This window comes from Lytechinus variegatus, chromosome 4 (assembly GCF_018143015.1).
Source record: "Lytechinus variegatus isolate NC3 chromosome 4, Lvar_3.0, whole genome shotgun sequence".
Classification (NCBI taxonomy): domain Eukaryota; kingdom Metazoa; phylum Echinodermata; class Echinoidea; order Temnopleuroida; family Toxopneustidae; genus Lytechinus; species Lytechinus variegatus.
The window spans coordinates 34,181,518-34,193,945 of record NC_054743.1 but is presented as its reverse complement, the minus strand read 5'-3'; the positions used below and the strand labels follow the sequence as shown (position 1 = coordinate 34,193,945).

The following is a 12,428-nucleotide window of genomic DNA, read 5'->3' as shown; positions in this document are numbered from 1 at the left end:
TTGCTGGCATTATTTTAATTTTTGCATTGCATTCAAAATACATTACGGCACTCCGTCGTCACATGCACAGGCGCGGATCTGGGGGGGGGGGGGGGGGGGGCGCTCCCGGAAAAAATGGGATGGGGGAGGAAATGAACTCAAAGATTATTAAACTCATTAAACTAGGTCAATTTTGTGAAAACCTGATGACTTATACGTATAGCTCACAACATTTTATTGTTTTTTTACTTTTTCAAGGATACCCTCACAGAAAAACATAGCTGTAAGCGATGGTCACACCAACTCCATATATACACTGATGGATCCAAAGCTCCTGAAAAGGGAATTAGTTCAGCCGCTTTCTATGTACCTTATTTTTCTTTTCACCAAGGCAAAAGGTTATCTAATTTCACCTCCTCCTACAGGGCGGAATTGATTGCGATTATTCTTGCACTGGAATGGATAGAATATTTAGATATATATACAGGTGTTGTTATTTTCAGTGATTCATTAAGTGCACTTTTATCTTTACAGAATCGGAAAGACGATCCTATTATCACAGAAATTCTGACTATTACTACAAGACTCAAATATAAAGGTTTAGATATATACCTAGAGTGGATCCCTGGTCACTGTGGAATAAAAGGAAATGAAATAGCAGACTCCTGCGCAAAAAAAGCTTTATCAAACAAAATAGAAATTCATAATCAAATAACATTATCAGAGATTATGCAACTTATTTCAAAAAGTTGTAAGATAGTTTGGCAAGAAAGATGGAATAAAACTAACTCAGCACTGAAAGAGTTGCAACCATCAGTGTTACCCACATATAAATGTAATCTAGGGAGACAGGAAACTGTGCTCCATCGTCTCCGTTTTGGAGTCGCTGGTCTTAACCAAGATCTACATAGATTAGGGATCCATCAAACAGGGTTTTGTGATACATGTCGTGAGGTAGAAACTGTCAGACATTATCTTTTACATTGTCCAAAATATATAATTGAAAGATCAATGCTCCTTGTAGATTTGAATGAATCACAGCCTGGACAAATAATGGAGTATTTAAAAAAAGATGATCCAGGGATACAGAAAGCACTTTTACGTTTCGTTTCAAGAACGAAACGTTTCAGTAAGGAGTGATGTACTATTTTTTATATTGTATTGTTTATTAAGAAATATGAAAGGATATGATTGTACAAGTCTAATGTGAAAAGAAAAAAATATATATATGCATAATAATGTATGATATAATATGTACAATATGTTCTGCACATATAACTTACAAAGCCCACAAGTGTTTCCGCCTTGTTGATGTTGTTTTTTTAAAAAAGAAACAAATTATTTTAATGTTTAACCCATCTGTAAGCACAGGTACACTAGCGCCCCCTCGTCTATGCATGGGTGACCTAGGCATTTACGTCCGAAAAATCGGCACAATGTACCGTGCTGACCGGTATGATTGCATCTTGAAAGGACAGGGCAAGCGCAACTAGTTGGAACTGAGCTGAAGCTAGCGGTTTGTTTTTGGTGAAGATTTGTTTATATGCCATTTTGATTAGAGTTACGCCAGTTACGGCAAACTATATCATAATTATCCCTTTTTCATATTAGAAGGATGCACATGAAAAATATTTCACATATGTATTGGTAATAATTTTATTATGTGAGAAGTGAGATTTTTTATTAATAGAGTAAATGGCGACAATAGTCAAATATGACTAATTGCCACTCAAACCAATCTAAGAAGAAGAAGAAGCTTGTGATTTTTTTTTAAATTTCTCTATTACTTCCCGATAGTTGTAGCCCACCACCATGGTTAGGCCCAATTTTCGCTAAACTATGTATAGACTTCGGCCGGCGATTTTCGGTATTCATTAATTGAATATTACGATTCTGACTTAGGGCCTACTATATATATATATATACATATATATATATATATACAGGGGCGGATCCAGCCTTCGCCAATAGGGGGGGGGGCCCGGAATTTTTTTCAGCCATATTTTCCCCGATCGGCCACTCGAATATGATATTTGCCGGGATTATTGGTTTCTTTAAATGGGTAGTCCTATTAGTCACTTCTTAGCTTTATTCTTATGAATAAACATAAATATATAATACCATAATCCTTATTTATATAATGCGAGCGCGAAGCGCGAGCTTTTTTTTTTGGAATCTTATGTACTTTTTTCTAAAAGTTTTGAACATTCTGCCAGTCCTGAAAAAAGATGTGTATGCAAGTGAATAATTATTACGAACGTGAAGCGCGAGCAGAAATGAACTGATGGAAAAGGTACTGTTAATGGGCTTGCTTGCAGTTAGCCATGAAGACGTTACATATTTTGAAAATATCAAATAATGCGAGCGCGAAGCGCGAGCTGAAATTTTTGACATTTTATCTAAGGAATGGAAATTCTAAGCAATTTTTGTAACTTAACAGAATGCATATTTATAACTAAACGATTGGTGCGAGCGCGAAGCGTGAGCAAAAAATTTCGAGATTTAGACCTACTGAACGAGACACTCTATTCAAGTTTTGCAAATCATGAAAAGGATGAGGAAGTGGGGATCTTCCTTACATTAATAATGCGAGCGCAGAGCGCGAGCGGAAAAGTTTTATATACGTTTTGAGCTGATCGAAAACGTATCTGTTATGGACTGCTTGAACTTAGCCATGAAGACGTTATATATTTAAACATTCAAATATTGCGAGCGCGAAGCGCGAGCTGAAAATTTTTGACATTTCTACCTGAATAATGGAAATTTCAAGCACTTTTTGTAATCGTGGAAAGAATAAGACAAAAACTGAACAGTATTGATGCGAGCGCGAAGCGCGAGCGGAAAAATTCTGGACACTCTATTCATGTTTTGTAAATCATGAAAAGGTTAAGCTATTGGAAATTTTCATACATTAATAATGAGAGCACAAGGCGCGACCAGACAATTTTTTTATATTGTTATCTGAAAGTGGATAATTATTTAAATGGAGAACAAGCTGTGTATCTGAATGAACGTTTGTTTCAGATATCGACCTAGAATTTGGGTATTCTAAATACCATTTTTTACCATGAAAATCAATAAAGCAAGGGCAAAGCGCGAGCTAAAAAAATATAAGATATTCAGATCTGAAAAGGGGTCACTCTCTGTATTGCAAGCACTTTGTGGAAAAATTGTGAGGTGAAAAAGAATCACAGTTAAAACAGAGCTGATATTTTTCATTATTGTTACTTTGAGTTTTGACATAGGACCGGGAGATTCTATAAGGACATTATGTCATCATAAGAAAATGATGACTTTCTTCCTATTTCTCTTCCTATAAGTATGAGAGCGCGAAATCTATTAATGTTATGGCCTGAAAACTGGACATGTAAAGCACTTTTGTAATTATGCATAAGATGCATGAGTTTAATATCTATCAATGCGAGCGCAAAATCGCGAGCAGAAATTTATGACTAATTGTCATCAAATGGTGATTTTAAGTAGTTTGTTTTAGAATTTATATTGAGATATACATAACTCACTAATCAAAATACAAGCGTGCAGCGCTAGCTGATACGTTTTGACAATCTGACCTAAATAGGGGTATTTTGAGAACTTCATGGAATACAGGAAAATACCTGACAAATCAAATTTTGCGAGCGCACAGAGCAAGCGGAAATTGTTAATGTTCAGACCATAAAACAGAAATTTGTACATTAAAAAAAATCAATTTGTAAATAAAACAAAATAATGAAAGTTCAATTTCCCAGCTGAAATATGTTTTGTATATTGACTTCAGAATTTGATATTTTAAGGTCCATATTGAGCAAGATATCACCAAAAAGGCAATGCGAGCGCAAAGCGCGAGCGAAAACTTTATATCCCAAAATGAAAGATTAAAAAAATATATTTTCCAAGTCTTCCCCTTATCTTATTTTATTCACTCATCTTCCTCCTCTTATGCTTGCCTTCCTTCTTTTCCCCTCTCTTTTCCCTTTTTCTTTTTTCCTTTCTTTTCCCCCTTTTTTCCTTTTTTTTGCTCCGCCAATAGGGGGGGGGGGGGCCCGGGTCCCTCGGGCCCCCCCTGGATCCGCCTATGTATATATGTATATATATAGCACTCCTCAATAATAAATCTATTTCAATGTAATTAGGATAGTCTTTACACTTTCATAACAAATGAATAATATATAGTATTCACATATGCTGACAGATGCCTTTCAACCTAGTCACAAGAATACAATTCTGTTCTATCAGTAAATGCGAAGCGCTAGCTGATTTTTTTTTTTTGGGGGGGTCGGGGATAGGCCTATGTAGAAATATTATATAATCTGAAAAGTGGGCAGTTTAAAGGAAGTTGATAAAAAAAGAAAAACCTGTATTAAGCATATCACACTAAAAATTTAACAAATATAAAATAAGAAGTTTATGTCACAGTTATATTTTATATCCGAGTTTGATGAAAATTTTAGCATTTTGCATGTTTGATTTTTCTCTATTAATTCTAATCAACATTTTTTTGGGTGGACTGACCTGAAGTACGTTTTTATAAAGGGCATTTGAAATCAACAATTATTGTAAATTACGGCTGACTTGTTTAGGATTGATCGAGTATAACTGCATGCGGACATTATTCACATGCACTCTGATTCGTCATCATGGAACATTTGTATTTGGCGGAATGAAGAACGTAAACGCGAAGCGAGAGTTAAAAATTCTTGTCATATCCAATCTATGCTAAATAATAATTTTGAGCATTTTTATAAGAGCTGTATGGCAGGCCCTATTTCAATAAAAATCTATGCGAGCATGACAAACGAGTTTTGATACTCTACCCCGAAAGGAAACATGTTAGCACTCGCCGTACGTTCTACATGTAGATCATATGTTGCTAATTTTGTAGGCCTAAGCAGTTAATCTGACTAAACAATTATGCAAAGCGCTGAAAATATTTGATGTTTTTCTCAGGCTGACCTGAAGAGTTATGGAGACATTCCAAGGACTATTTATTCACTATTCTTGCAAATTATGCAAGCGTGTAGCACGAGCTGAAAGTTATCATCATTATACAACCATAGGCCTACAAAGTTTTCTTATATGTTTTTTTTTGTTATTATTTTATATCTTGCTTTTCCTGTAAGTACATTTATGATTTTTACTGTGAATTTCGGAGAATGAATAAATAGAAATCTAGAACAGACTTTTTTCTCATCCACTGCCCCGGTCCACTGCCCACTGAGGCGAACTGTGCGTGATTTTTTCACCTTTTCCCCTAATCCTATTTTTTCTACATTTCCTCCTATCTTTCCTTTTTTTCTTTCCTCTCGCTATTGGCAAAGGGGGTGGGGGGGGGGGGGTGTTCCTCAGACAATCCCCGACCAGAACCCCCTAGCCAAGGGCATGGGGATATTGTTCTTTCATTCTGTTTATCCACTTATGGTTACTAAAATGACTTGTCTATCTTCTCGATGAAGTTTTTAATTTCTCACTCAATAATTTTATTTACCCTTCCAACATATCAAAACTATTTATCTTTTTTTATTATTTAAATCTTGCTGTACAGAGTCGAGCTAGGCGCAGGGGCCGCGGACAAAGTGCCGGTGGGGGATGACCATTGTCATTGGCGGCGGAAGCCAAAAATTTTAGGAGGGGACAACCCAAAAAATTTTAGGGGGGACGTAGGAAAATAAATTGACAAGCAAAAAAAAAAGAAAAAAAAAGGTCATCAACAACAAATTTAGGGGGGGGACTGCCCCCCCTCCTCAAATTTAGGGGGGGACACGTCCCCCCTGTCCCCCCGCTTCCGCCTGTTAAGGCCCTAAACCGCAAATTGCAGCTAAACCGCAAATCGCCGCCTAAGCTTGTAGAAAAAAAGTATTTTTGAAACGAATGACCTTGGATAAGTGGTTTCACCCCCTGGTAACATTTAGTATTAAAGTTTGAAAATTTTTGAAAATAAGCTACTATTACTACTACTACTACCACTACTACTACTACTCCTACTCCTATACTACTACTACTACTACTACTACTACTACTACTACTACTACTACTACTACTACTACTACTACTCCTACTCCTACTACTACTCCTACTACTACTACTAAAACTACTACTACTACTACTATTACTGCTACTACTACTACTCTTACTGCTACTACTACTTCTACTACTGCTACTCCTACTACTACTACTACTACTACTACTACTACTACTACTACTACTACTACTACTACTACTACTACTACTACTACTCCTACTCCTACTACTACTCCTACTACTACTACTACTACTACTACTACTACTACTAAAACTACTACTACTACTACTCTTACTGCTACTACTACTTCTACTACTGTTACTCCTACTACTACTACTACTACTACTACTAATACTCCTACTCCTACTACTACTCCTACTACTACTACTACTACTACTACTACTACTACTACTACTACTACTACTACTACTACTACTACTACTACTACTACTACTACTACTACTACTAAAACTACTACTACTACTACTCTTACTGCTACTACTACTACTACTACTACTACTACTACTAAAACTACTACTACTACTCTTACTGCTACTACTACTTCTACTACTGCTACTCCTACTACTACTACTACTACTACTACTACTACTCCTACTCCTACTACTACTACTACTACTACTACTACTACTACTACTACTACTACTACTACTACTACTACTACTACTCCTACTCCTACTCCTACTACTACTCCTACTACTGCTACTACTAAAACTACTACTACTACTACTACTACTACTACTACTACTACTACTACTACTACTACTACTACTACTACTACTACTACTACTACTACTCCTACTCCTACTCCTACTCCTACTACTACTAAAACTACTCCTACTCCTACTACTACTCCTACTACTACTACTACTAAAACGGCTACTACTACTCTTACTGCTACTACTACTACTCTTACTGCTACTACTACTTCTACTACTGCTACTCCTACTACTACTACTACTACTACTACTACTCCTACTCCTACTACTACTACTACTACTACTACTACTACTACTACTAAAACTCCTACTACGTGTGTTGCTAAACTTCGAGTTTCGAGTTTCGAGTTTCCAAAATTTCATTAGAATTGCTCATTAAAGACCCTCGCTTTTAATTGCTTTTAATTTAAGCCGCTATTATCCACAGATTAGGGAAATCATGCACGTCAAACAGTTTTACTCTGGTGCCACTAAAATCTTCTAAGGACGCCGCCTATGATTGTGCATGCAAAAAAAATCACAATCATATGATGGTCATTTTCACGTGTTTGTACATGGTTTTCCGCGGCCCCTGTGGCGGGTCGAGGCCGAATCAGTGGTTAAAACAGTCAAATAAAGTGTCAAGGTTCAAGTTTTCAATTTATTAATGATCGTTGAATCGTTTCGAATACAATTTTTTTTTCACAAAGTCATTTTCAATTCTTGTTTGTCATCTAGATTACACTGTATTTTCATTTTTGGCCGCAGAGATTTTTCTATTTGAATCCGATTTTGACTTTTTTGTGTTGGTCATTTGATTTTCATTTAGGTATGTTCAGAGATATTTTAGATATTTGAGTGAAATGGGAAATATTCCCTGATGGAAGCCACCATAGTTTAGGAAACTAAATAAGTGATTTATAGGTAAAGAATAATAAGATAAAAATGATGTTCTATCCAACGCGGGACCCAACGCAATGGCAACGAGCGCGAGCGTGAGCACCCGCCCGCGCCGGGGAGCTGGGCGAGCTCGAGGAAGCGAAGCCGAAGTGGACCCCGAGTACTAGTACGATACGTTACCTCCGTTTGTATTTGTAAAAAATATGCCACGAAGCCGAGTCAGAAGGCGGATGTTGAGCTGAGGCTGAGCCGAGTTAATTTAATTAATCAAGATCCTGAAAGTGAACCCAGTTAATTAATAGAACAAGCGCGCACTAGGGCCTACTGTATGGGCATGATGGGGACTTTATAATTTTTGAGTGTTGATATACCGGTATTATTAAGATGAAAGTTTTGACTTATGAATATGACTATGAGTTACTAGTCTTACTCTTAGGAACCTGGGGCCCGTTTCTCAACACCTGGACAAGTTAGTCATATCTTTATCCACAAACCACGGAGTTAGTTCCAATCTTACTAAACCTGTTTCACGAAAGGCTTCCTAACTAAAATACCTTGATATCGATACTATCGGTAAAAAGAGCAGACGAGACGTAGCCTTAGTCACAAAATAGCATAATTTTCAAAAAGAAAGATTATGACGAAATTGCAAATATTGTGATGAATTGGGAATTACATCTTTTAAAAATAATAGCACAGGTAAATTATGCATCATACATACTTATACCATGAAGACTGGGGCATTCAATTGCTGAAAAATGGAATCATGAATAATTTATTTCATGACTAAAAAATCACATGTTTACGTTGAGATGGGTACCCCCGGGATATCCAATTTTGATAGTTTACGAAAGTAAACCAAAACGGTTTTATTTGTAAAATTATGATAATTATACAATGTTTTACGATTCCAAACATCGAAATATAGTTTAACATTCTTTTTTTTTAAATCCTTGATACCGATCTTACGATTTGACAAATTCTATGCATAAATTAGAGATTAGAATTATCCAAATGTCAATGGGTCTGAAAACGACAAATACAAGTCCAGTTATGGATGGCCTGACGTGGTAGAATTTTTATCGATTAGATTATTTTACTATTTCAAAATGAATGGGTTTGTGGCGTTTTACCAACAGTATTCATAGTTACTTTGTATTACAATGATCATTGAATGCATTATCCAACTTATTTTGGGATGTAATTTCAACCTCTATGATTGATTACGTAAGATTATAATTTTCAAATTTCTCGGCACTTTTGCATGTCATAGTCTACCCACGTGATGCCACTACGTCATTAAGAAAGAAGTTATGACAGGTTCGGAGGTGTCATAAATATTTAGTGAGGTTGTTGTACCCGATCTTGGTAAAGAGGGCTTCGTGAAACGGTTAGCGGACAAGTAGCTCACTATCTCCGATTTAGTCAAGAAGTTAGACTTATGACGGTGTTGAGAAACGGGCCCTTGGGATCTAAAATTGTAAAATAAGAAATTAGTTTAACACTTTTCTTTGACTTTGTAGTTTGTAGAGTCTTTAACGTTAGACTCGTATAGCCAGCTATTCAATATGTTGTGTAATATAAAATGCAAAATGGTTAAAATAATGCTGACTATTTTTTCTATGAGGAATAGATGTGAAATGATTTCTCTATTGATATAATGATGGTGGTACAATACAATAAAAATTATTCTGAATTTTTCTTCTAAAAAAAAGAGAAAAATTCAGAATGTTTTTATCATATAACTTTTTTAATATTTGATGGATTTTCTTCAAACCTTCATCAGTTTAAACAATTTTACATTAAACTTTTAGTCAGGATGAACTTCCCCTCTTAGTCAGTGGGCATCTTTTCTAATTCGAACGATATCACCTCTTTAATGATCGCAACCTTTAAAAATGATGTGTGATTGATATTCCAATGCCTTGACAGAATGATTATTGAACAATGACTCAGAAATCCCAATAGCAATTTTCTTCTTCCGTTGAGTACAGTCCTCTTTAAAGAGTATAGTTCAAGATTATTGAAATATAATTCAGTAATTAATGCAATGTATTGTTGACTTCTCGGTGTGGCCACTCTAATCATTTATTAGCTAGCTGGTTTAGTCCAAATTTGATGATTTTGCTTCTAATTATTTTTGTTTAATACAAAAACCTTCATGTTAGACTGCTCGACATGAAAATTCGTCACATGCACCACAAACTGTCCTCTCTGCGCACTTCGATGCGAAAGATAGTTTTGCAGAAAAACGCATATAAAGAAAAGCTTTTTTAAAACTAGCAATGAGTGCACACAAGGAGAGCAAATTATTTACCGTGTCTGTTACGATGCCCATTGTAACGTAAATAATTCACTTCAAGAAAATATAAAGATATGGGATGAAACTTTGAACCTGAACTATCGAACGAAGACGCCGGTAAATAATTTGCTCTCCTTGTAGGTGCACTTATTGCTGGTTTTAGAAAAGCTTTTCTTTAAATGCGTTTACTACCAAACTAACTTTCGCATCAAAGTGCGCAGAGAGGACGGTTCGTGGTGCATTAAGGACTAAAATGTACATTGTAGATTTTAATTGTATTCAAATTTTCTAGCCCCTAATTCATGCAGAGACATTATTGTTACATTGTTGGTAAAGTGTTGTTACAATTATCAATAAACTTCTAAGTTATCTGACAAGGAGAGTTTTATGACATTTTAAGTCTGTAAAGTTGACTCTTAAAAGATGATTCCCATTGTCTTTTTACAGAGGTCACCTGGATCCTGTTAGTAACAAACTGGTCAGCAAGAAGATGCGAGCAAGATGCCTCGAGCACCAAGATTGTCCCAACAAGAACTTGATGATGAATTTGAGCAGTTTCTCAAAGAGGTTTGTCTCACTTCTCTAGCTCTAAACAGTCTTTCCTATGCTATGCGATGTAGTGGAGCGTTATGGCCCAGTGGATTAGTCTTCTGACTTTGAAATTACAATTGTAATTGCATAATTGAAGAAATTTTCAATACAATTACTTGAATTGAATTGCATTTTTTATTACAATTACCAATTTTTTCAATTACAATTTCAATTACTTTCTATGAAAGTCATGACTGAAGCCAATATGTATTCTGTACATAGCATGGCCTATTTCAAAATAATTCTAAGTTACAGAGAAACTGACTAGATGAAGGTTTATGCTGAAGAGCACGGATTCTGCCTATTACACTCTTTGATGCTGAAATTATTTCATAGATTATTATAATAAGTTTATTGTAAAGTAATTGAATGTATTTACAAGTAATTGACAGCAATTGAAGTCAATAACATTTTTTCAAATACAATTACAATTACTTTCCTTTTCAAACTTTCAAATACAATTACAATTACTAAAAAATGTAACCTATTACGTAATTGATCAATTTCCTTGTAATTGAGCCCAACCCTGTCCCTCAAATTAGTCATGATTCTACCTTGATAATTTGCTACTCTCCACCCAGGTGTAGTAAATGTGTACCTTGTAGGAAGGAATTCCTTGGATGCTCGTGCACCTGATCAGTATAGCCATGCTAAAGCCTTGGTAATATCCAACGGTGCTTAGAAACATTGCAATATGTGTTGAGCACTATGTGGATGCTGCAAGTTATGAATGACAATTATTCATAATTTGGTAAAACTTATTATTACTCGATTCTCAAATAAGCAAACTGGAGAGAGTGCAAAACACATGCGCACGTATGATATGTCGTCTTCCCAAATTCTCTCCTGTCACCCCATTATTGAGAGAATTACACTGCCTACCTGTCCGACAAAGAATTAGATCCTAATGATAGTTTTTAAAGGTCTTAATGGTTAGGCCCCAAGTTACATCTCAGATCTCTTGAAATTGAAATCCCGATCTCATGACCATCATCTACGTAGCTCACAAGATACACTCACACTACAAGTACCCCCACACAAGACTAAAGCAACACTAGGAGATAGGTAATTTCTGATGTCAGCCCCACGACTATGGAACAAACTTCCCCTCAACATTAGGAATTCAACAAATTTACATAATTTCAAGTTAAAATTAAAAACCTATCTATTCCAATAGTATGTATAGCACCTAGGAAGCTCTTGCAGCACAATAGAATATATAGATATAGTTTTTGCGCTATATAAATGCATATTATTATTATTTTTCATGATATCCTAGTCTCTTTCCGATGACTCCATGGATTTCACCAGCAAACGGAACAGAAGTCCAAGAAGAGGGAAGAAAGAAGACACCGGTACCCCATGGTGGATGAAAGGAGATGATGACTATGGATTGAAGAGTGGAAGAGGCAAGAAGAACACTGATAATGAACCCGCTTCTACACCAAGTAAGCTATCTGCGCCCTTTGTCTTTGCGTGCCGAGATCTTTTGTTTTCATTCTATAGATTCAATAAGTAGACATTCCTTTCTTTCTTGAAAATTAAATATCTTTGTTTTTTTTTAACATACATTACCCAATCCAACAAAACGTGGATGAATATGAAAATCTAATTTGAAGAACTACAAATGATAACTCTCGGTTGCAACATTTGTCACTTATTGAAAATTTAATATTTTTTTTTGAAACATACATTACCCCCCCCCAACCAAAGATGAGTAATATGAACATTTAAATTGAAGAACTACAAATGACAACTCCCTGTTGGCGGCATTTGTCAATTATTACCTGTATGAACCCATTGAAGAAAGACCTAATGTCTGAGATTGTTCAGAGAATCTGTGCTCTCTGAATCACATTAGCATGTGAAAGATGGTTTGAATACAGATTTGAAGTTAGGGCCTTCTATCTTGTTGAGAGAG

General features: G+C 35.7%; 1 protein-coding gene across 1 annotated transcript in view; it reads left to right on the top strand.

Moving 5' to 3' along the window:
* Window positions 1-10,363: 10,363 nt before the first annotated feature.
* Window positions 10,364-12,428, top strand: part of LOC121413898 (centrosomal protein of 162 kDa-like) — a 30,743-nt gene continuing 28,678 nt past the window's right edge. Inside the window, exons 1-2 of the mRNA XM_041606884.1 lie at window positions 10,364-10,483; window positions 11,787-11,955. Coding sequence (XP_041462818.1) covers window positions 10,418-10,483; window positions 11,787-11,955 — 235 coding nt within the window. The 5' untranslated portion in view covers window positions 10,364-10,417. The remainder of the gene's footprint in view (window positions 10,484-11,786; window positions 11,956-12,428) is intronic.